The sequence below is a fragment of the Durio zibethinus genome, chromosome 20 (genome assembly GCF_047325235.1).
Source record: "Durio zibethinus cultivar Kanyao isolate XHJ-2024 chromosome 20, ASM4732523v1, whole genome shotgun sequence".
NCBI classification, from domain to species: domain Eukaryota; kingdom Viridiplantae; phylum Streptophyta; class Magnoliopsida; order Malvales; family Malvaceae; genus Durio; species Durio zibethinus.
The window spans coordinates 3116077-3141589 of NC_143181.1; the positions used below are offsets into that span (position 1 = coordinate 3116077).

Here is a 25513-nt window from a genome sequence, read left to right on the forward strand (position 1 = left end):
GCAAAGGTTAGGAAGGCCTTTGAAAATAAGCAAAGGGCATTGGGATTTGAAGATTCAGCTTTTCGGTACACTGTCTTAGCTCCCCTCATTGCCTTTAGTGTGCACATGGGAAAGAGAGGCTCCACTGGGTTTGCCTGCGCCTGAAGTAATACTGAAAGATGGCAAAAGGGCTTCTGGTGTTTGGACGCATGGCCATAGGATAGGCTATTGGCAAACGAAGGGTTAATTTTTGCATTTGAGGGAAATGTTGACAATTCAAGTGTGGCAAAGAAATCTGTACTACTTTGGGACTTCACTAGCCATAGCCTATTTGAAAGTTGAAGCCATGATATCCTACCAAAATCCTGGTCGGGCCCTTCAAGAATAAAACGCTTGAATTTGAGGTATTAATCGTTAAGTTTTACTGCTAAAGCTGATGATCATTAAAGCGCCATTGCTGCTATTGGGACTAAGCTGACAAATTGAGGCAGTCGTTTAGTGCAACAAAAGGTAAAATGAGTTGCGGCAGCACATGAACCCAACTTTTCTCTAAATGTTGGTTAAATTATATATAAAGGGATGGCTAATGCCTAATGGTTGAGCAAACTTTCATGAAATAATAGCAGACTGATCGTTTGCATGTTAGCCTCCACCATAGTGTAGTTGGCCTAGCCTTTTGGGAATTAAAATCATGCTGAATTGAGAACTAACTGCCAAACAAAGGAAATTTTCCAAGATCCCTATGAAAAACGTAACAAGAAAAAGTATGTTCCAACTTCCTAGAACACCAACTAAGAAAACTACCCCGGAATCAACAGTACTTTAGAAACAACTTAAAATCGATAAACATTAATGTATAAAAGAAAACCAAATCACTCTGATTTTACATTTTTTTTTCTTCCTTGCTTTTGTAGAAGAGTAAAAAGTACCTTAAAAATGTTAGATTCTTAGTATAAGAACCATATAGATTTATGTTTCTTCTTTTCTCATATGATGTTTTTTTGTTGGTTTCTCATGGAAAATTGTTACAAAAATCCGTTGTAATATTTATTTTCCAAAGTGAATAAGTTTTTCAAATATTTTATAACTTGCTAATACATAATTAGTTTAATTATAAAAAAAATTTTCTTAGATTGAAGTTTCCAAAATCAATATAAATGGATAGTAAGAATTGGAGATGGATGCCTCCTATACTTTTCCCATAAATAAAATATAACAAAGAATTTAACCAAAAAAAAAAAATGAATATGTAATGCATGTTTGTAATTGTCTTTTCCACCACGTGCAATGCCCACCCATAATCATTGTAATAACTAAGAAACTAAACTACAAACTTCTCGTCTTTCTATTGTCTTTAAATCGACATTTGCTTATGAAACATACTTGACAGTTGAGATCACCTATATCTCCCATTACGTTGGTTTCATGTTACCAACCACACGCCGACAAAATCCACGTAACCCCTACTTACCCTGGCAAACACCTTTAATATTTCTCCTTTAATTTTCTCTTTTAAAATATCACCTTTCTTCCCTGCGTATCCCACATGACTTCTCTTCTTTGTCTATCTAATAAACATAATTTTTCAAGCATTTTTTTATAAAATTTATATTTGATAGATTATTAGTATAAAATATAAACTCTTTTTTATATATTTTTGTTTGATTCTTCGTGATTAAGGGAAGCCTAATCTTCTCCATGACCCACCAATTCTCTCTCAACTATGAAAAAAAAAATGACCCCTAAATTCTATAGTCTTTAACATTGCTTTGAAATGCCAACTTTTTTTCTTTTTGATTTTGGAAAAGTACCCTCCTCACAAAATCTTTTGTTTACGAGGACCCCATATATCCCTTTCTTCCCTCCTTAAATACCCTTCCCCTCCTCTTCTATCCTTCCCTTTTCCCCTCTTCTCTACCTTCCTAGTATCAATTTAAAATCTGGGGTTTTTTTTTCTCTTTTCATTTCTAGGTTTACTTTGAAACTTTTTTTGGGTGTTTGATTTGGTTTAATTAACTCGATGTCCTTAGCTGAAGAAGCGGTTCAAGTCCAATTAGTGGCTCATCATGAAACCGTTTTTACTTCCAAAGAACTTGAAGAGTTACTAGCTTTCCTTGAATCTGACGAATCGATTAGTCCAAACTCTGGTTCAGAAGGCTCAAATCGGGCTGTATATTCAAAGGACGAAAGGAAGCAAAGACGCATGATATCAAACAGGGAGTCAGCCAGGCGTTCTCGTTGGCGAAAAAAGAGGCACCTGGAGAACCTCACCAAGGAAGTGAACAGGTTGAACATAGAGAACCAGCAGCTTAAGAACCGGCTAAGTTTAGTTGTTAATCAGCATCACGTTGCATGGCAAGAAAATGAACAGTTAAGATCCGAATCCAAAGCTCTTTGGACCAAACTCTTGGATCTATACTGGACTTTAGCCTTCATGCAATCACAATAGCCTACATTTTTTTTTTTTTTTGGTTTTTGGGTTAATTGAGATGGAACTCGAAGCCTCTAAGTTCTGAAGCAACTCCAGTACCAATAGCGTACGTTTTATTAAGCTTAAATAATTAACTAAATCATCGTCATCCCAACAAGCTCTAATTAAATGAAACTCTCGAACTTGGAAGAGCAAAAGAAAGGATTAATTAGGGCTTAATTTCTCTATTTTCTACATAATATTAGGCAACTTTGGTCAGCAAAAGATGGTGGCTTTTAATAAACCCTATGTTTGTTATGTTGTAAGAAGATTTTAAGTCTTGCTTTTTTGGTCTTTTTGTGAGGAATTTTCTTTCTTGCCATAGCTGCTTCTACTGCACGTGTCTTGCTGGCTAGGTAGATTAGCTGGCTAGGCGGAAGAGTAAATGGTTCTTGTATATAATCCATGGGTCTATGTATGTTAGTGAATGCAATGATGCTTTTTACTCGTCTTTTATGAAGAATTACTGTTAATTTTGGATGGGATTCATGAATAAAATGTTGACAAGTTTTGACAATATTACACTTCTCCCTTTGCAAACAAAAAGTGCGACGACAAAAAATTGAAACGCACTCTTATAATTAGTACAGTTTTGATATTAATTGTTAGAATAAATTCAAGTCAAACAAAATATAATTAAATGAGCAAATCAATCACATAAGAAATGTGATTTAGCCTAATTAACTTACGTTCACATATGAGAAAAAAATGTAATAATTATAGAGAATTACAAACATATAAATCATATCAATCAACTCTCACAATCAATACTCATAAACCTTTTTATTCTCTTCTAGTCTTATGTAATATTTTCAACTCAAATAAACACATATCTATATGTACCTCACTCACCATATCTATGTGAATAATCTCATTCTCTTTTAGTCCACTCAAATATACACACCCATAAAAATCATCTCAATCTGTTCTAGCCCTATGAGGTGTCTACCTAATAGAACTCATAGCTCTCTTATATTTTTTTTCATATATAATCTTATACAGACTTCATATATTTATAAGCATATACACTTACCTATTAAAAATTCTTTTCTTTTTAGAATTTTTCTTATGCAGGTTTTTTTGTTCATTAAGTAATATCTTGTCAATTTCAAGCAAATCTCTTATAGAATTTGAGTCAATATTCTTAATAATCTTTACTTTGATTCAAATTTCATCAAATCATCATTTTTTATGCTAGACTTGCTTAGCTCCACTTACAATGAAAGTTTATCAATCATCTTCTCTTGTGTGTTTTCAAATATCATGCAAATCGACCTTCAAAATACGAAATTGATCTCTTCCATTGAATCAAGCTCCTCTAGACTTGTCTATTCTCATGTCTCGAACCTGACTTTGATATCACGACAATTTCGATACCAATTGTTAAGCTAAAAAACTCTCAATTAATTAAACATCTAAACTAGCAAAAACATAATTAAATGATCAAATCAACTACAAAAAAATAATAATTTAACATGGTTTAACCAAACTAACTTATATTCATGGATAAGAAAAAAAATTTACTAGTTGTAAAGAATTACAAATATACAAATTATATCAATAAACAGTTATAATTAATACTCATAAACTCTCTCATTCTTTTCTAATCCCATAGAGTATTATTAACCTAAATAAATATATACACATGTGTATCTCATGCACCGAACTTATGTAAACCATATTATTCTTCTCTAATCCACTCAAATATATACATCCATAAAAACTATCTCAATTTCATCTAGTCCTTTGCTAAATGGTGTCTACCCAATAAAAACTTACAACTCTCTTGTATCTATTTCTCATACCTAATTTTATAAAGATTCTACTTATTTATAAATATATTAACTTACCTGTTAAGAATTTTTTTTCTTTTAAAATTTTTTTTCTATAAGTTTTCTTATCATTCAAGTAAAAATTTGTATGTGTGGTTTGATTTAATTTTTCGTGGTTTAGGCCTTTAGGATATAGTTTCATGGTCTAAAGTTGATTATAAGCTTAGGATATTTGGATATAATTATATATTCTAACCTGATCGAATCGGGTTCAGGCCTCAAGTTATAGAACCAAAGTTTGAAACAAACTTGATATTTCTTTCAACTTTTTTCGAATACTATACATATCTTCAAATTCAAATGAATAATCTAAACTTTGAACAAATTTAACTATAAATCATCACTCATTTCTAAAACAAAAAATGTGCTACATATGGGTGAAAAAAAAAGTATAATTATATAATTCTCATTGTCCTTTACAATCCAAATTTGATGAGATTCTCACAAATATATATTGGTTGTCTCATCGAAATATGATTGCTATCTCGAATATTCCAGTTCTTAAATATTTAAACTCATCAAAGTTTATAGCTTAATTTATAACCCACCCAGAAAAAAAAAATGAAAAATAAAGAAAACTTTAGAGAAGTCCACAACCATCAAAATTTCGAACTTTAGACTAACCTACCCAATGCATGCAACCATGAAAGTCAAAAAAGCAAAGAACCCCCGCCCCCCTCAGTCTTCTTTTTTTTTCTTTTGTTTTTTATTATTTTCCCTTTTGTTAATGTGAGATTTTGTATGGATCATGATGTAAAGACTAAACCTTCATTAAACAATTGATGAATACAAATGTGCACTTGCTTTTTTGCTTGAAAAAAAATTGATTAATGTGAGTAAAATAGAACATGCAAGGTATACCACGTAAATTATTAGTTTTATTTATTAGAATAATTATTTAAATTAAATTTAAAGTGCATGAAATTGTTTTAGTCCTCTGCATTTCCAAGCAGATGGGGCTTCTTTTATCCAGGTGCAGAGAATGGATTTGGATAATATGGATTTGTAGTCCCATCAAATCAACAAAAAAAGTTAATTATAAAACACAAAAGACAAAGAGATATATACTTTAGAATCCGACCACCAAAATAAAGAATGAAAAAAAAAAAAAAAAGAACTAATTGCCAAGTCTTCTTTTGCCATGAGTTGAGTCATTCATAAAATTGGTTTAAATGTTGCCAAATGCTCGGTTCCTGTCTTTCAGCTTACTTTTGTTCATTATCATCACCTAAAGTTTTTTGAAAAAAAAAAAAATAAGGTTAACTCTCTCTTGTCGCTTTCTTAATTTGCAAGTTCTCAAAAGCCATAGCTAAAAAAAAAAAAAAAGGGCAGAATTGAAGGGTAAACAATATTAAGAGTCTTAACAAAGTTAAGAAAACAAACGTCTGATCCATCTTTTTTGACCGAGCAACGTAATTCGTTCATGTACAAAGAATGTGATTAATTAATATATAAAATTATAATAAAATAAAATATTATAATATTATAAATAAAATAAAATTAAATAATATCATTATATTTTATATTTAATATATACAAATAATAGAATAAAATAATTTATTTATTAATTAAACTTTTTTAAATTTTTATATAATTTAAATTATTAATATAATTTTTAAGAATATATTAAAACATGTAAATTCATCGATATAAATTAAAAATAATACTTTTCATTTAGAAAATTTAAATCACCATATATCAAAAGAATGATTACTTTCATTGTAATCCTATTATTATTTTTAAATATAATCTAAATATAATATATAATATTAATATTTTATTTTATTTATTATCTTTATGTACCATGTATGACCTAATAAGATAACATATACAAGACCAAATTACATGAATTTGGCATTAACGACAATATCTGATATCACCATACTTTCACTGATCTATAAATACTACTTTTTTTTTCTATTGGTGAAAAATGTTTGGCTTGTCCAACTCATCTTTCACAAATTAAAGATTCATTTGATATTGTGATGAAAAAATTCTCATTATTTCACAAGATACAATAAATTTCATCACATTACTAAAAGAACCATAAATAAGATATCTTTACAACCAGGGTTTTGCTTTTTAAAAGAGTGGATTTTGTGGAGGTGGTGCAATCAGGAACATGGATGTCAATATATAACCTTAACCCTCAAAAAATAAACCATGTTTTTTCTTGCAAGCAAATGCTCTGGAATCCATTATTTATGTCATGTGCACTAGAAGAAAAACAGATTGTTTTCTCATATTGCAAAAAGAATGTTGAATTACTTGAATGAAATGCAAATAAGGAACCCACACTATTTTTATGCAATCGAGCATAACTTGATGGCTAAATAACAAGCATATTTTGGAACGATTGATGCAAGATGTAAAATAAATTGTAGTCACTTTGGAGGTGTACTTCGCTTTGATCTAATTTATTTATAGAACAAATAAATATAGAATGTAATTTGCAGATATACTCATGGGTTAAGTTTGGTCAGATTGAATCTGACATGATATTTTTGTATTTTAAGTAAGCTCAAATTTAAATTTGATTATATTTTATCTTTTGGATCTTATTTTTTACTCAAATTCGTTTTTATATGTAATAATAAAATCAAAACTTGTCCAAAGCACTGATATTTAAAATTAAAAAAAAAAGTTTTTTTTAATTTTTTTTTGTAAATTATTATTTTAATTAATTAAATTAATTTTAATTAAATTTATAAATCATTTTGACTTGGTCCAATTTAATTTTGTTGAATAAAATTTAAAATTAGATTATTATTTTGTATAAAGAAAAATGAGCTTTATCATATTCTAAGTAATAAAGTAAATAGACTTGCTCATTATAAAAAAAAATAAAGCAAATGAATTTTATCTCATTATAATAAAAAATTATTTTTAAAATTTTTAAGTCGAACCAAGTTAAATTAAGGTCTTAAATGGTGAAACTACAGTCCAATTATATATTTTTTATTGAACCTCATTTATTTATCTAAACTCATTTAAGCCTAATATTTATTTTTAAATCTTTTAAAATTTCAAACCAACTTTGAGTTTGAACGGACCATCCAACCCATGAGCAGGTTTAGTTATTCGTTCTAAGTGTAGGTGGTCATCACCATTTACCAAAGTTGGCCCTTGCAATTTCATATGCTTATTGTAAGGGCCAACAAATGTAAGAATTGGGCTTTAAAGTTGCCTTCACCGAAATATGGGGCCGGCGGCTCCTTTTTTGCCATGAGACTAGCCCACTGGACCCCATTCTATTGGGTCTCAATACCCACCCAATCCTCCCGTCCTGGCTAACATAAAAAAATTTCCATTTTAAGGGCATTTGGAACTTCATCTGGAAACTTTCTGGAGAGACCTGCAATGTCTTTGAATTTTCTTTGTTTATTTTACTGTGTTTTTCTGAAACTGGCATGACCCTTTCTTAGTCTCTGGATGTCTATTTATAAATTGTTCTCTATCTCATCCACTCCTAGTTCGAACCTTAATGATTAAGAATGTGGTTTAACAAAGCTTAGAAGGTTGTGATTTGAGAAGCTGATTTTTTGAATGTGTTAAGACTTAAGGGCAATGTGAGAATCAAATTCAAACATTAAATTAGTTTTTTTTTTTCAATCCACTTTTCCTGAAGATTTTTCACTTGATTATCATGCCTAAGAGCTCTGAACGTGTTTAAAGTTAAACCTTTTAAGTTGGGGTAAAGAATGGAAACTTGGAATACCAACTAATTGCTTGTTTCAAATCAGATTCTTGATTTGTTGTACCATTGGCTTAAACTCTTTAAATGTTGGTTGATCCAAAACATGGGTTTTGGGTTTGCCAGTTATGCAGTCAAGTTGGCAGTTGGAAACCATGTCCTTTTCCACTGCCTTACGTTGATTTCAGGCTTCAAATCTTATGGAAGTCTCTGCATATTGATATCACTGTTAACAAAAAGAAACAAGAAACAGGAGGAAAATCTGCCCTTGCGAGATAAGTCAACAAAGCTATTAGCAAAAAGTAAAGATGCCTCAAGCTGAACGATGAAGGCTACTCGGGTGTTGCCTACTTTATTGTATTAGTTAGATTGTGATGGAAGAAGATAAGGCCCCATATCCTATCCAATCTATGATGGTTTTTCTCACCAAGAACCAATTCCACCATTTATTCATGACTATCAACTTTCAGCTTTTTGCCAATTCATATGATGTAATTGTTACATTGTATTAGGTAAAATAATTGAAAATGGTCACACTCACATGACTTTTATAAACTATGATTGTCTGATTATTCTTGGACATTTTGTAATGAATAATTCTTTTTTTTTCTTTATAGACATGAAAAATATATAAAATGTAAAAGGTGAATCTGGTTAGGTGCCATAAAAACAAGCCTAGAGGAGGATGAGAATTTAGAACAATCACAGGCAGAACCAGACCAGATTATGATGTCATGATTGTTGTAGAATAGTACAAAGTTTGGTAGTTTATGGGTTCTATCAAATAAATTTGGTTTCTACATCAGGTTTTTTTTTTTTTTTTGTGTCATAGTTTTCCTCAATTGCTAATGAAACACACCAACTCTTGTCACATGGATCTGCAAATCATTAAGCATAGTTCATTGGCATAGCTAGGTTGAATGGCTTCCAGGGTTTTGATCTAAGATGTAGGTTTTTTTTTCCCTTCATTTTCAAATGCATTTTACTATATATTTTTACCATATCCATCCAAATGTGAAAACCCTATCCCAAAATCATAACAGAATCATTATACAAAATGGGAAAAAAAAAAAGACAGTTTCTTACAGAGGGACAAGATGGGTGGAATAGACCTTTTTATTCCATCAGAAACTCTGTCTGGAGCTACTTGACATAAAAATGTTGTCTAATTCCAGAACAGTATACGGACACAGATTCTCTTTTACCACATATTCTCTGCCTACCCATTGCAGCCAGCAGCTACATCTCCAGTACTCTTTTCCAAAATTTTGAAACTACACCTTTCTCTTTCCGATTTCTTTCTACATTGCAAGAAACCAAATCCCCAAGTAAAAGATGCTCCCAAGGTTTTTTTTTTGTTTGTTTTTATGAACAGAATCATATTAGTACAGTGGTGATGGGACCTCCCATCATCAACAAGAGAGAAACCGACATCAAGAAAAGCACAAAAAAAGAAAAAGAAAGTAGCATTTTGTTTTTTACTTTGTTTTTTGAGCTGTAAGTTCACAATTGAAGACTATAATAATTAATATCACGCGCATTGAACCATGAACCATGATAAGGACCAGGTGATTGCATGTCCTTGAGTTAAGGGAAAGGGAGAGGAAATACACGTTAGTACACATGTATAAATATATCTATATAAATATAATCGAGATTAGTACAGCAGCCAATTTCAATCCAGGAAAATAGCATGCATTCAGTTTGCCTTTGTTCCCATCGTCAATGTTGACTAGCTATGGTTATGGACACCATTCAAAAAGAGACAAGTGCTTTTGGGACCATACCAAAAACAATAAATAAATTTGAATGCATATAAAATAATGAGAGGGATAGAACTTGGAGGATCGAATAAGGTGTCAAAGTCTGCAAGTAAAGACAGGCAATGAAATGAACAAAACAAAGGAATAGAAGATGCTAGATTAAAAGATTATATCTCCTAACCACTGTGTCCAGGCAAAATCTTTGGAACTCAGGGTTGGTACCTCAGCAGTTAAAGCTACATAACCTTGAGATTGTTTGGACTATGTCTTTCTTCCCTCTCTCCCTTTCATAGCCTTAAATGCCCATTCTTCCTTCTGTTTCTCGTCTTGTTCAGTCCCCGACTGACAGATATGTATGTCTTTCCCTTTAATAGCTAGCCCTGCACATGCACCATCTATCTTCATTTTATTTCTACTTCTTGTTTTCCCTCCTAATCAACAAGCTTTAAACTTAAAAGCATTGAGCTTCATTTTCAACCCCTGCAGGCCGCAACCCTCCAGTCGAATACTGCTCAAATGGCCACAGTTAGGACCACGGCATCCAAGCCAGCGAGGCAACTTGGAGAAATCCTCAAAGAACAGCAAGAACCTTTCATCTTAGAGGTTTACCTTTCAGAAAGAGGGTGTATCAGAAAGAAGTTAACTTCAGGAGCTAATTTCATCTGTAGCCATGGCACTTCAGGCAAGTTTCTAAAGAGGTCTGTTAGCCAGAACAAGATCAAGAAGGGTATTCCGTACTCCCCCATGGTACTTAAAGTTGTATGTAACAAGTTCTTTACAATTAAAGGCTTAAGAACAAAGAATTCCGTTGATGAAGATGGAAAGCCTAGTGTCACTGAGATGGACGGAAATAGCCAAGAAATTGCAGAGCTAGATAGATTTTCCTCCTCTAGCAGCACAACAGTGTATAATTCATGTTCAGATAGCGACATTTATGAACCATCCATGTTTGCTGACAATTCCAAGTCAAATTTGAAACTCTACGATCAAAGGGAAAAGAAGGTAGAAGAAAAACTTCTTAAAACTCTTTAATCTTTTGCATAAAGCAAGATTCTACTTGATAATCTTAGGAAAATATTAGGTTCTGTTTGCTACTCATAAAGCTAACAGGCTGCTGCAGATGCAAAGTTTCAATGGAGTTGTATGGAAGACAGTAAACAACACAGCCCTCAGTCAGTGTTAGAAGAAACATCTACTTCAACAGGCTCCCCACTCGATAACAGTTAGTATCTTTAAAGTTTCTAAGCATTCTTAATTATTTTCCTTATGATTTAAATGAATTCATTACTAATTCTCGTGAGTTTAAAACAGCAAGGAGGGCTTCCAGCACAAGGCAGAAAAGCTTCTTCTTGCCTAAGATAATAACGGAAGACTCAATATTGTCAGCTTCGCTCTGGAATTTACTTCTTCAAACCTCACCAGAGAAATCAAGTTATGCAGGATTACGAGGGCCTGACTGGTCTAATTCTTCCCCGTTGTCAATATCGAAAAGGGTTTTGCAGCAAACAAAGCAGCTTCTCTTTGATTGTTTTAGGGAGTTGGTAGATAATAAGCATGTCAAAGAAGAAAAAGGAAAAGGATTTTTAGGGTCTGAGGAGATTGGAAAAGTCATTGGTGAGAAAATAAAGAGATGGGGAAAAAGATGTGGAGATGAATCCAACATGGCCAAGTTGTTGGAATCAGATATAATGGATTCAATCCAGGAATGGAATGAATCTGAATCCCAGAAGAAGCGTATCGTGCTAGAAATTGGAAACGCCATCGCAGAGCAGATTACAAATGAAGTTGTAATGGACATGATTAATGTCCTATAGCTGAGATGTAATTTGCTTGTTTGAAATTTCAATTGTTATTTCACTCACATTGATTTCTGCCGGCTGTTCCTGTCCTGTCTTGTTTAGATTTATTTCATGGTATTAAATTAGTGATGTACCAACAGGGTAGAAAAATTGATCCACAACATCCTTTTTCTCCAATAGAAAATGGAAAGAAAGATTTGGTCTCTTGGCTTTATCTGGAACTCACCCAAAATTTGTTTAAAAGAATGGAATGCCTTACAATACATAATGATCCATTGACATTGACGTCCTAACAGACCATAAAGAACCCCTTTAAATGATTTTCTTAAACCTAATTGCAAAAAAAAAAAATTAAAAAACTTAATTCGAGTTCTATATGTCAGCCAGACAATCCAATCAAACTTTAATGCACATTATAATTTTTATCAGATACTTAAATCTTCTCACATTCCCACTAAGGAAAAAAAATGTAAAATCTTCTTTGCTAATTAATAATTACGTAATATTAACACTAACAAAGTTAAGATGACGTGAACATCCATTTGGAAAAAGGGAGTGTTAATGAATTGCATGTTAGTGAAAAGGTTTTGATTTTTGAACTTATTGCTGAAGGTTGATCATAGTAGTAACACTGTTGTTAATCATGACTTTATATATGAAGCATAAGCTCATTGTCGGTAACAAGCAGATAAAGCGACAGTGCTTGATTGTATGGGCAAGAGTGGATCCAAATGGGACAGTTCGATGTCTATAAACGTCCTTTTAGATTATTAAAAAAAAATTAAAAGAAAATTTCTTTTGATTCGAGATAAAACACCCCATAGCTTTTTAAAGTTGAATGTTGATGGAACAACAACAGCTAATCCGGGGAAGCTCACGGTATAAAGGTTTTTGTGGAGATGATCAAGGAACATGGGTGTGTTTGGTTTTGTCTTACAACTCAAAGACAGCATGTCTAGAGCAAAGTTACGTGCTATACGTTGACAGGGCTTAAATTAGCTTGGGGAAAGGGATACATCATACACGTGGAAGCAATTGTAAGATCCTATTCTTTGAAGGCTGTCAACAAGGTTAATCAACATTTACAAGAAAAAGATCCACTATATCAGATAATTCTAGAGTGCAAACAATTTGTTTCTAAAGATTGTCGGCGCAAGCAAATCTACTTGCTTCGGTGGCTAAAGCGAAGTTACTGAAGGTGGTGCATTGTAAGACTGGGGGACTGTTAGGGTATATTAAGACCTCATCTTTTGTCATTTAACAGACTCAGTCGGCTCTAATGTAACCCAGGCGTTGCCCTAAAGCACTAATACTAGGAAAATAAGTAAAATACTGGTGTTATTAATTTCCAATAGCCTAAATAATCTAGAAACCCCTAAATCTATAGAAAATGACAGTTAAGCTTATAAAATACAACAATGTATCAATAAAATTTCAAGTAGTTTAATCCCCCCAATTGTTTTCTTCGCAATAGGTTAATAGGAAACTACTGGATTTCACCATCCTCACCAAGTTCACCATCTTCCAACTCCTCATAACCACTGTTTCTACGCGACCCATCACGGTGATCTCTTTTGTGCTTTTTATGCCGGTTTTCACTGTCAGTTTCAGGTGAGTGTGCATGCTGCCAATGGAACATTGGAAGAACATTAAAACTAGTTGGATAAATAAACAAATAATCATCAATAGATAGATAGATATACCTTTCTTGATTTCTTACGATCACTGCCATGTCTACGAGACTTCTTCGACTCCACTCTGTCATCCTTGTCAGAACTACCATCATCAGCAGCACTTTGATGTCGTTTACGGTGTTTCCTATCTTTTTCCTTCTCCTTTTTCTTGTCCTCTTTATGGCCATAACTGTCAGATATATCTAAATTCTCACTATCTGTCTCATCCTTTTTAGTTCGTTCCTTACCTTTCTCCCTTTCACGTTCTCTTTCCTTCTCCTTTCTCTCCTTCTCCTTCTCCTTCTCCTTCTCCTTTCGTTTCTCTTTCTCGTCTCTCTCTTTCTCCTTTTTAGCCTGCAAATCAACCAGATAAAGGTTTTAGAAGAAACATATGGTTGTAATCAATATGAAATGAATATCATGCTTCAAAAAATAAAAAATGTACAAGTGCTCATATTCTTTCACACTCTTTTGACATGCATAAGGTTTGAAAGCAACTAAAGTTACTCAATTGTGACCAAAGAGTGAGGTCCATCATAAATTATATCAAAATTGATTTATGAATATATGGGATTTTTAACCACCAACTACTTGGACATTGTAGTTCAAGATTCACATACCTTTTCCTCCTCACGTTTGCGCTCCTTTTCTTTAGCCTTCTCCTGTAAGTGTGCAATGTATTCCTCAAAGATCTCTCTCCTAAAGCTCTCTTCCACAATTGATCTAATAAAAGCGCACCCAGCAAGGGGAGGAAATGATCTTAGGATTGAGATGCTTAAGAATGATAAATATCCAGCAAATAAACTCCAAATGGTTGTTCACCTTAAATGCAAAAATAAAGAAAGAAAGAAGGATGCAATACCTGTATTCTTGGCTTTCTTCAAAAAGTGGCTTAGAATCCTCCCAATTAGAAGATGCAGTTATCTCCTGCAAAGCAGCACAACAACCAGAAGTTAAACGAGATGGTCATGGGTAATTATTTAAACGTGTACAAAAGCTATACTGCCCGTTCTGTAAACCAGTGCAACACACCTTATATGTATGTAATAGCTTAGTGAAGTCATCAGCCAGACGCTGACGTTTTTTAGCCTCTTTCTCTTCCTTCTCCTTGGCTCTCTCGAGTAACTCCTCATACACAAGCTGCAAATGATAAAGAATAAACTTATCAATATTCAATCACATGGTTAGTGCTTCATTAAACTAAATACAAGAGAACAAAATACTAAATACACCATCCAACTTAACATTCTAACAAGCACTATTTTAAAGCTCTAAAACTCTGATTAAAAGACAAGATGTGAGGACCTCTAATCATATAAAGTATTCTTGAAGGGTAACATCCATTTATCTCCATAATAATTCTACCAGAGCTTAGCGTGTCCTTTTCTTTTTCCATTTGGTTGAAACATGCATTGCAACAGAAGTACCTTTAAGTTTATATCTGATATCGGCAAGGAACCAACATCTTCTGAAATAGCAGCCTTGAAGTCTTCAACTGTCCACGTGGAAACCATGGTAACCTAGGGGGAAGCCAAGAAGGGATTCAATAATGAGAAAGCACCAAACAGGACCCTGCAAGAAAAATATAATATCTTACCTTCCTTGACTTCATTGCGTCTTTTATACGGGTTTTGTCTTCATGATACTATCCATGTACAAAAGAAACCATCAGAAACATACGACCATTTTTTTTTCTGCTTGCAAAAAAGAGGAAAAAATGGACACCCAAATCTTACAAAGAATAGATTTGAGGCACACACCTGTTTTTCTAATTCTTCAGTAACATCCTCAAACAAATCTTTTGGTGTTGAACCAGATGTATTAGATGCAACAGCTAAATATTGAGTGCAATCTTTCACCTAGAAATAAATAACAAGAAGACTAAACAAAAAATATTTCCGATGAAGACAAAATACACCTTGATTAAAGCCACTCCTACTATAAACAAATTAAATAAATAAAAGACCTTCAAACAATAATCTCGCCAGTAAGTTTTAGCCGTAAGAATGCCATCAGCAACATGTTCTTCCATTAGCTTTCGAAATGCATCACGGTTTTTGCGCTCAGCACGTCTCAGTTGTTCCTAAGTTATGTCGAAAGAGAAAATGTAAGAACACAGTTTGGAAGGAAATTAATAATCATACAAATTACCTCTACCTTTTGCATCTTCTTTTTTTCCTCCTCTTCCTTCTCTAATTCATGAATGTAGTCCTGAAATATGAGCAAGCGGTCAATTTTTTCAAGACGTGAGCATCTTTCATCATCCTCTAAGCGATCCTGAACTTTTCGCCACTGGCTGTTTGCCTGCAGATTGAAAGAAAAAGTTCATGAAAATAGCAACCATGCTAACGAGCTTAGCAAAGCAAACAAATTACAATACTCTTTTCTAAATGTTGTACCTTAATAAAATTACAGGATTCCAAAAATTTCCTGTATTCTGCTATATTTCGCCTTTTTTCCTCTGCAGCATTTTCCCTTTCCTGCATTAAATAACAAAAAGTGAGACTACATATTTGAAGTGGTGTTACATTTTTTGCTTGGGATAGTTGCCAACGGATATAGACATATAGTATTGTGCTGGCATGTGACATGACATTTCCGACCATTTACTTGATGCATCATCCTCAAAAAATTTCCACTAAGCCAGACCGAATCCTAATTGATAAAAGCAAGTACAACATATATCCAAACCAGAAAAAACAGTTTTGCACACATGAATCGTTATTTATTGTTTGACCCATCATGTTTTATGGAAATAGCAGTCATAAATCTGCTGCAGAGATTAGCACAATATTTTTGACAAGATATGTTAAAAACAGAAGCTGCCAAATGTTTCAAGAGTCAAAGAATTAAAATCAGACAGACAAACCAATGATTTTCATAGGTTTAGTTATAAAATTTTAGCCAAAGTGTGTTACTGACTTTTGTTGAAGAAATATGGCTATCTAAGAGGAATGCAAAGATGAGGAACAAGGTGGAATTTCGTAGGTTTTTATTCCTATGGACAACACCTATGCATTCTATATCTTGACACAACATTCACACACCAAAACCCAATTATATGTATGAAAGTGAACATCTGCAAAATAAGCGAGAAGTCAAACTATTACCTTCCTCTCAAGATCCACTATGTAGTTTTCAAAAAGATCTTCTCGGTCTCTGGCTCGTTCAACAGCCTTGAACCTCTCATCATTTTCAAACAAACTTTGAGCTTTGCTGAACGGGTAAAAGCTTTAGTTAGAATATTTAACAGTTTCCATATTTAGAATGACAAAGCCACAACAAATCTATTTTTTCCATAATATAGAGAGAAACTTCAACCTCCATCTCATGGATGATGTGAGTTCTTTGGACTCCTGGAACGAAATCAAAGCACCAAGAAAGTATTAGGTCAAATAGAAATATAAACAGGAGAAGAAAAGAAGATAATGAGCTTCATACAACATACTTCCAGCATCTTTAAAAACTCTTCCCGAGCTTTCTTCTGTCTCATGCGCCTTTCCTCAGCCTCTAGCTTTTTCCTTTGACCCAAATACTATTAATAATATCAATTTCATGTCAGAACAAAATGGACAATGCTTGATTTGACTTAAAACATTTATTTAGTCATAAACTAAGCAGCAACCAGAGGAATAGTCCAGTAATCCAAACTTAAAGCAATCCTATCACACGCATAACAAATTCGTACAGCATAGCTGCTATGGTAAGATTCCTGTACAACATTTACCTCATTAAAGGCTTGCTTCCGCTCACCAAGTGTTTTCAGAGCACCATACCTTTTGTCATTAATTATTTCTCTCATTGCCTGGAAGAAAATTTCAATGTCAATGGAAGTAAATATATCGAAAGACCAAAGCTGGCAGCAAGGGAAAAGATAAAGCTAGGATACCTGCTCCCAAGTCCAATCAGATTGCACATTTGCAGATTCAAGAAGGGATTTGAAAGCATTTTTTGCCTCCTGAACAAAAGGAAAAATGAATATGAAAACATACTACATAAATGAAGGAACTCGTATTGATCCAGTTGATTGAATAACTAGCATCACAATTCCCAGTTCTTAGGTGAAAAGAAAGAACAAAACTTAAGGTCAAGTGATTACTGCTGCTTCTGTTAATCAAAGTTTATACAGGGAATGGGGACTTAATGACTCTATGTTAGTTAATTTTATTCCTGTATGACAGTTGCTATGTAGCAGTTAATCTGCCTTTCTTTGGATAATAAATTTACACCTAATTATCCAAAAAAAGATAAAACTTAAGGTTAAGTGAAAAGAAAAAAATAACCAGTTTCAAGAATGTTACCAGCTTATTTGCATATACTAAAGGCTCATCATCCAGAACTTTCTCTTCCACCGGAGTCACATTAACTTGTCCAGCCGTTGCCATCCCTTTTTTTGCTTCCTGCAAGTAAAAACCAATTGAAAAAACAATTAAAACAAATAAAATATACGCCCCACTGCCAACAGTTTTAAAAATAGGAGCATCTGCATTTTGCCAAATAGACCAGCCAGCAATGATAGTATAGCAACTAAAAGTTTTTCTAAAATAGAAAAGAACTCTTAAAAAAGATTATTCTCAGCATCTCAGAAATGGTCATCCAGAAGAATAGAGCTGTAATAGCAACAGCCTTCAACAAACGATAAATGAGTCATACCTCAATGTCCTGAGCAGAAGCTCCATCTGCAAAATGCACAGTGTCTTGAGACGCTGTACTTTCTAAGCTCCTTCTTCAGTGAGGATAGAGAGGAAAGCAGTTAATTTCAACACCAACATTGCATCAATGAAAATTTAAATTAAAAAGAAAAAAAGTAGATGTCCATACATGGTTGTTGTGTTAGCATTGACCAAAGTAACAGAAACAGTGGATCCTCCAGAGGCAACAGCAGGTAAAGGAGTCGCAGACACCACAGGGAGTTGAACCCCAGATGCACTCGTTGCAGCAGATTGTGAAACAGGAACAAATGTTGATCCAGATTCTAAAGTAGGGGAAGGATTAGCAACAGCAGCAACAGGCGTAACTGAAACTGGACTTGAAGCCTGCAAAGTGTTGGAGCTCACAGGAATAGCTGCAGTAGGCGTCTCAGCTGCAGAGACAGCACCAGAAACTGGAGGTTGAGAAGCCACTCCTGAATCTGATGGGGTTCCTTGGCTAGCTGCTACCTGAGCTTGCTCACGAGCTAACTGAATTAAGTATTTAAAAATGATGTCAGAACGGCAAAATGCAGGTAAAGAAACAGTAATCGTTAGTCAAAAGGATGAACCTTCAATTCCTCAGGTATTGTCCACTTAGATTGCTTTGTAACTTTGTTGTAATAATACCTGCAAAAGCAATCTCTTGATCAAATATCAATTATGAAAATAAAATTTCAACAGAAAAAAAAAAGGTGCATACACAAGACCATATTAAAACAATATGCAGGCACATGATAAATAGAAACGCAAAACCGAGCTCAAACATACTTTCTTCCCTCTGGAGTTGTAAATTCCTTCCAAACTGTGGATGCATCAGCTCTCTGTTGAAATAGCAATAATTAAGCGAAGAAGTAAAAGTAATAATGAAAAGAAAATTCAGGAAAATATCATGATCACACCAGGAAGTGGCACTATATTAGTCAATGTAAGGACACCAAGGAAGGTGACAACAATGCAGCCAAGCATCTGAAGATGGAACAAACAGATAAAACACAAATGAACAAATTACATTATGACCTTGTCAAAAATGAGCCCAATATCAGTTTCAGCCCGGCAAAATTCCCAGAATGGGAGAGGAGGGGTTTGTATGTGTGCAATCGGTAGGGGTGAAAGAAACTATTCTACAGTGGTAAGAGCTACACTAACACATACAAAATGTGGTTTGACTTGTAAGAGTCCAAACCCCGAAAAGGTGGAGGAATTGACAATTAAAAATCTCATACATTGGCTGGCCCCATAGGCATGCCCAAGTTTTTGCTCACCTAATGACTGCTAGAATCAATACCGCAGGGATTCACTTGGCCAGTGATGTGCATGCAAACAGTGGAGGAAAAAGAAGCTGTGGCAAAAGTCTGCACCATGATACTAATAAGAAAATTATCTAACTCCAGTCAGAACTCAGAAAGGGCAGGAACAATTATCTCAACTCTGGGTGAGAATTTAGCCCAAAAGTAACCTCCAAATTCTTCTTTACCTCATGAATGTGCTAGGATTCATCTTGAAGTCTTAACTTGCATGCCCTTGACATCATCTAAAATGCTATAAGGTATTTAGTTCAAGAACAAATAAAATCCCTTTTCCTTCAGGTGTAGTTGTGAAATAAACCCAAACCATACTTTTGGTTACAAACAGTAAAATCTTTGCCTGAGCCAAATCTTAAAGATGTTTGAATTGGCCAAGAATCTAAATATATTTTCCTAGGAACCATCAGTTCATTAACCTCCTGGGCAACTCCCATTACTCCCTCCCTCGCACGGTTGCACCCCTAAAAGGAGAAAACAAATTCTAGAGCACATATGACACCAAAATCATTTATTGACATCAAATTCCATTCCAGAGGAATCTTTATAGAACCAATAGCAACAAGAATGAAAATAAAAAGAATTGAGAAATAGAGCAAGAGCCATTGACCCAGCATTTCATACCTCTGAAATCAGTAGCCAATATGTGCGTGTGGAACTCTTTACAAACCATTACAAACACAAGATTGCAACAATAGCAAAATAAAGGGGAAAAAGGGAACAAATAACAACATAAAATCAGAAGCACCAGATGTGAGTGAACAACAAAGAAGTTTTGATTGGAGAGAAATACAAAATGAACATCATAGCGAATTCTTTAAAATCAATCTATGAATTCATTACAGTATCAAGCATAAACCACATTTGTCTAAAATAAGAAAAACACATGGACTACTAACAGAACAAAAGAAATAGAGAAATATTTATAAGGAACAGAAGTAAAAAAGTAGATTAGATAACTGTTTAAAAAGGGGGGGGGGGGGGGGGGGACAATATGATCTCCATCCTAAAACTTCACTACATGTAGGAAATGATGAAAAAAATTTGAGAACAGTTAATACCAGGCACTGATTTAGCATGTCTATATATCTAATCATTCCTCATAAAAGAATTTATCCCCACATGATAAACAAGATGTAAATAGCAAAATGTTGCCTGCCTTGAGAATAGTGAAGGCCCGCCCTCAAAGAGACCATTTAGAGCAGTCGATAAATTTCTCCACACTTGCCATGACATCTACAAATGAATGCAAAGCACGCAAAAGAAAGGAGATTTCGCATAAAACAATTTTGATCAAGTTAACAATGGCTACAGTTTTCAGCACCCATGAAAGGGAACAATTTGTATAAATAGCATATCACATCAAATTCAAGGTTAACAGATCATGAAACACAAAATTTAGCCGCAGAAACAGCAACTAGATCTTCATATGCCTCACCTCTATTGGTGTCATCAGTTCCAGAGGCTTTTCCCAACTAGATTGCCTCGTCTTTTTGTTGTAATAATATCTGCAGATACATAAGAATAGTTAGACACAACAAACAAACACCAAATCTCCTTCATGAACCCTAGATGTCCACATAACTAAATATAAAGTTAAAATACCAAATACATATTACATAGCAAGAAGCAAGCAAAAATTACAACTTGGAGCTACAATATAAAGTTACCTTCTTCCATCAGCAGATGTATGCTCTTGCCAATCAGAAGACGATTGCAGTGTAAGGCTAGGAACATTGGCAGCCTGGTAAAGCAAAAGTGCAAATTAAGAAAAAATAGAATTTCATAGAATGGTCAAATGGGTATCGCAGCAAGATAAAAAGAAATTGAAAACAAAATACAGTGGAAACCAATTTCCAAGATGCTATCCACAACAAATAATGTCTAGCATTATATATAATTTCAAAATGTTATGACAATAACTTCAGTTATTTAACATTATAACTCACATTCCAAATAGGGATGAAAAGTATTATATATAATTTGGTCATTGCATACTGGGCAGGTAGCTCCTTTCACTGAGGAGAGAAGTTGCAATGTTGAAATCATAACAGTGAGGCAGAATGTTAATTTAGGACCAGAAATAGAAACAATTGAGCTGGTGTAAATTATGTACAATTTCTTTTTTAAATGCAATGTACAGAAAATTGAGGAGACCAAACAAAAAACTTACTCTAGAAAGCCATAAATCAACTGACAGTTTGCAGAGTATATGAAATTGAATTGTAAAAGAAAACCTTTTTCACAATAGAAATTTATTTGAAGATCTAGTTTCTATGATTTAAGGAACTAAAGCTTATAGAAATACATAAAAACTCATACTTTTTGAAGAAAAAAGTTCACTCAATGCCACTCTCATAAAAAAACGTCATAGAAGAAAAAAAAAAACAAACAGAAGTATTTGTTATCTAATGATCAAGACAAGGGAAAAAATGAAGATGGGACAAAATTCAATTTCTCAGCTCAACATGTTTCTGACCAGTGCAACAACAAATAAATATTGAGGAGAATATAACATTTGAACTAAACACTGAAAATTAAACATGGTATATCCTAGTTAAATTCCTTTCTAATATACATTACATTTGATGTCCCAGGGAGGAAGTGCTTACTGTATCAGAAGAAGAAATGAGTGAAGGTTGTTGGCCTGTCTGCTGTATTGGTGTAGGAAGTGAAACACTTTGATTTCCAGTTGGCAACCAAGGTTGTCCAGCAACCGGGCCAACAGGTGCATGCACTTGAGATATAGGGTGAAACTGTGAAGATGCACTGACATTGTTCTGTGGCTGGCCAAAAGATGGTGCAAACTGGGAAAATGTTAAAACATCACAGAAAGTGAGAGAAATTCCTTGAACTTGTGATTAACAAAAGGAAAAATAGAAACATAGACACAAGCCCTTACACTATATGATGAAGCAGGGGGCATTCCAGGGGCCCCTAAGCCTGGCACATGACTATTCAAAGAGGGAGCAATTTGATGTGACTGTGGTGATTCAGATGTAAGAGGCATGTTTGGACCATATGGTACTTGTATAGGCTGTGCTGAAGGTGTAGAAAGACCAGGTTGATTTGGCCGGGGTGGAAACTGCTGCATTGGCTGAGAAAACTGCATCTGCTGATTTTGAACAGCTGGCATCCCAACATTTAAAGAGGGAACCTGCCCAACAGGCCGAAACTGTTGGGAAGCAGCTGGAACAAAGTGCTGTCCTTGCTGTGCTGGGACCACCGGTCGAAACTGTGATGGAAAATTTCACACATCATGCTTTTAATAAATTTCTGTCAAAAGATGAAAATGGCCACTAAACATGAAAAACAAAAAAGAGGAATTACCTGTGACGATATGGGAGAACCATAACTTTGAGGACCCAAGGATCCAACTGCTGGCGGCCAATGTGGCTGGGAGAGAAAGATTACACATCTTAGACCTTCATCTAAAAACTAGAATAAAGGAGATTACTATGTACGTGCTTTAGACCAAACCAACATGAGATTTCTCATTGATATAAAAACAATAATGCCACCCCGAGAATTTTTTCAATGTCAGATCTTGTAATGCTATATTCAAGTTATTTCAAACTATTTCCAATAAGAAAAAGAAAAGAAAGAAAGAAAGAAAAGCCTTGGACGATGTTTATAAATATTGATAAATTTCGACAAAACATGGCAACAACAACCAAGATTTAACCCCCAAAAAACAGCATAATCTTATATAAGAATTTACTTATAGAAAAAAAACCAAGAAAATGAAACCTAATAAACATCCTACCTGGGCACTAGAGGGTTGAGGATTGTTGGCCATTCCGGCACATATGCAAAGTTTACCTCAAACAGCTGTAAAAAAATCAACAAGAATAATTACAAAAAAAGGAGATAGAAACTGCATCTACGAGTGTTCCCAATCTAATCAATTTAAATGGCTAAATTATCCATACCAAAGAATATCATGAAAAAAAAAAATTACTCCAAATCAATAGTATAAAAATTATTGAAATAAAGAAGTTAAAATTGAATGATTTGTACTTACATATATCAGATGAAGAAGAAGAAGAAGAAGAAGAAGAAGAAAAAGTTTCAATTGTGCGGGAGAACTTGGATCTCAGTATCGAAATTTCAGGTGCTAGGGTTTAACAGAGGAACAGGTGGAAACAGAGAAAATCTTTGAAAGGAGAAACGTTTTTTTTTTCCTTTTTGTTATTTTTTTTCTTTTTGTATCCTGTTTTGCCAGTTTTATCCTTGACGGGTACAGCTTATGTTGGATTGCCCGGGTCGGATCTGGAAGATACCCACCCACTGTTTCTTTCGGTTTGATCATTTTAATTTTGTGTTTTACGTTTTAATCAATAATATCATGATGTAATTAAAAAATTAAAAATCCGTAGCAAAACATAATTAATTAAAAATTAGTGAAAAGATTTACATACACAATAAAATAAGTATCATAAACTTACATACACAACAAAATATATATCACTCTTTTTTCAAGTAATTGGGAAATATAAATTGGATTAGAAATTCCAATTATTTGTAAACACAATTTTTTATAAATTATTTTTTTAAAATCATAACATAAGAATAAGAGAAAAAATCTTAGATATTAAAATTTGAACATAAATTTACTAAATATTACCTTCTAAAAATATCATATTAATTAATTGAATGAAATTTGAATTCAAATCTCACAATTTTGGATTAGGATATATATGGAGCATGGCTAGAAACCAAGGAAAAGAAAAGTTTTCATACATATACCTTTAATAGGGTTACTTACTTTCATCAATCAAAATATATATTGAGTGTATATCTTGAAAGGCAGCCATGCTAGAAAATTAATCAAATATTATATTCTATAGATTGACAGAAAATTAATCAATTTGCTTCTTCTCATAGCTTGGACAGCTAAATTTGTTAAGATTTTGTTTCATTTTGATCAACCTTGAATCTGATATTTTGTTCCAGCAATAGAATCCAAGTTCATATATCAGGTGGAAGTGGAAGTTGAATCTTCTGTAAGGCATAATTTTCAAGCATTTATACACTAAGGAAGAGACAAACAATGAAATTCCAATAAACAATATAGGATGTTGAACCTGTCAAAGTTCATTAACAGTTTTCATTGTTCTCACATCTCTCTACCTGATCTGCCTCTCTCGAGAGGAAGCTGAGAAACCCTAACTAACTTGTCATTCCTAACACTGCAGGATCGTTTACAAGAGAAATTGAACATACCCTTGTTCAAACCTGACCCGCCATCCTTTTTAGCCAACTCACCTTTGCTAGAGCTCTTGGTGCACGCCTTGTAAGCAGCCAAAAAGGGGTCATCAGATTTCTTAAGTCCTCTTCTTGAAGAAGTTGTGGAAGGAGGGTGAAAAGCACAAGGAGGAGGAGGAATTTTAATGTCATGGATCGATATCCTGGCACTTTCAGGTGGACATGGAAGTGGCTGTAGCTTTTGCAGAAAGTGATCTTCTTCGGAGTCTTCTTGTTCTTGGCTTGTTAGCTTGCAAACCCCTGGCTTGTTTTCCCATGAGAAGGGCACTGTCCCTTGCGATTGATCCTTGCTCTGATTCATTTTTTTTCATAAATGCTATTGGTAAGGCTTTTTATAGCAAGGGTTTTTCTTGTAACGGGTTATTTATGAATGTATGATTACACGGCTTCCTTGCATCATCATAGTATATAAAAAGAGAAGAAAAGAAGGTGGTGATTTCCTTTTTAAACAGAACTTGCAAGGAAAAGCCAGGGGGGTTGCGGATAAAAGACCCAGTCTTAAGGGTCTACATCATAGAAAAGTAGAGAAGTTAAAAGAAAAAAAAGTAGGGAAGGGAAAGTGACAAATCTGAAAGAATGACTGTGCTCATGTAGAGTCATTTTGGCCACTGATTTATCGACATTCCTTGCCGCCTCATTGCGCAACTATGGCTCAGTCTCAAGGACTAAATTCAATGGTAAAATGTCTTCAACACTAATGTACTGCACATCTACTGGACTAACAACAGGCAGCCTAGCAGGACAACCAGAAGATTGAAATTTTGGTTTTTACAAGTGGGATTAACATAACTTTTGGCAGATTAAAACAAAACCAGGCGGCAATAAAATTGACAAAAATCTTGGATTGGCTTTAAAAATTGTAAACCAGTACAATTCAGACAAAAGTTCAACTGGAAATTTTTTTTTTTGGTCAAAAAGTTCAACTGGAAATTTGATTATTATAAACCAATGGCCACATCATTATACAAATTGCATACATTGATCAATCATCTAACATGGGCCTTACATATTCATGCACACACACACATGACTAATTTATCTTT

At 33.9% G+C, this 25513-nt stretch overlaps 4 protein-coding genes across 5 annotated transcripts; 2 read left to right on the top strand and 2 right to left on the bottom strand.

The window, feature by feature from the left end:
• Nucleotides 1–1772: 1772 nt before the first annotated feature.
• LOC111314897 (basic leucine zipper 4-like) lies at nucleotides 1773–3059 on the top strand. Its single transcript, XM_022916513.2, has one exon. The coding sequence runs from the start codon at nucleotides 2000–2002 to the stop codon at nucleotides 2426–2428; it is 429 nt and encodes a 142-aa protein (XP_022772248.2). The 5' UTR covers nucleotides 1773–1999; the 3' UTR covers nucleotides 2429–3059.
• Nucleotides 3060–9909: 6850 nt separating this feature from the next.
• On the top strand, nucleotides 9910–11609 carry LOC111314898 (uncharacterized). The gene is made up of 4 exons (XM_022916514.2): nucleotides 9910–10091; nucleotides 10225–10740; nucleotides 10849–10960; nucleotides 11050–11609. The coding sequence occupies exons 1-4, from the start codon at nucleotides 10038–10040 to the stop codon at nucleotides 11550–11552; spliced, it is 1185 nt and encodes a 394-aa protein (XP_022772249.2). The 5' UTR covers nucleotides 9910–10037; the 3' UTR covers nucleotides 11553–11609.
• A 954-nt stretch (nucleotides 11610–12563) lies between these two features.
• On the bottom strand, nucleotides 12564–23395 carry LOC111315470 (pre-mRNA-processing protein 40A). Of its 2 annotated transcripts, none has more exons than XM_022917193.2 (28): nucleotides 23227–23395; nucleotides 22969–23033; nucleotides 22533–22598; nucleotides 22105–22437; nucleotides 21815–22009; nucleotides 20873–20946; nucleotides 20641–20710; nucleotides 18670–18722; nucleotides 18471–18528; nucleotides 18032–18390; nucleotides 17864–17933; nucleotides 17512–17610; nucleotides 17100–17168; nucleotides 16938–17015; nucleotides 16659–16745; nucleotides 16532–16566; nucleotides 16321–16426; nucleotides 15610–15690; nucleotides 15368–15514; nucleotides 15177–15293; nucleotides 14971–15069; nucleotides 14808–14855; nucleotides 14638–14730; nucleotides 14243–14350; nucleotides 14073–14137; nucleotides 13831–13933; nucleotides 13241–13564; nucleotides 12564–13161 (listed from the first exon to the last, which is right to left on the bottom strand). In XM_022917193.2, exons 2-28 carry the CDS (start codon nucleotides 22999–23001, stop codon nucleotides 13024–13026), a joined length of 3108 nt encoding a protein of 1035 aa, XP_022772928.2. In that variant the 5' UTR covers nucleotides 23002–23033; nucleotides 23227–23395; the 3' UTR covers nucleotides 12564–13023. The 2 variants fall into 2 exon arrangements, with proteins under 2 accessions (XP_022772928.2, XP_022772927.2); XM_022917192.2 differs by having other exon boundaries at nucleotides 17864–17936.
• An 850-nt stretch (nucleotides 23396–24245) lies between these two features.
• LOC149513051 (uncharacterized) lies at nucleotides 24246–24894 on the bottom strand. The gene has a single exon (XM_089749233.1). The coding sequence runs from the start codon at nucleotides 24769–24771 to the stop codon at nucleotides 24322–24324; it is 450 nt and encodes a 149-aa protein (XP_089605359.1). The 5' UTR covers nucleotides 24772–24894; the 3' UTR covers nucleotides 24246–24321.
• Between the last annotated feature and the right edge of the window lie 619 nt (nucleotides 24895–25513).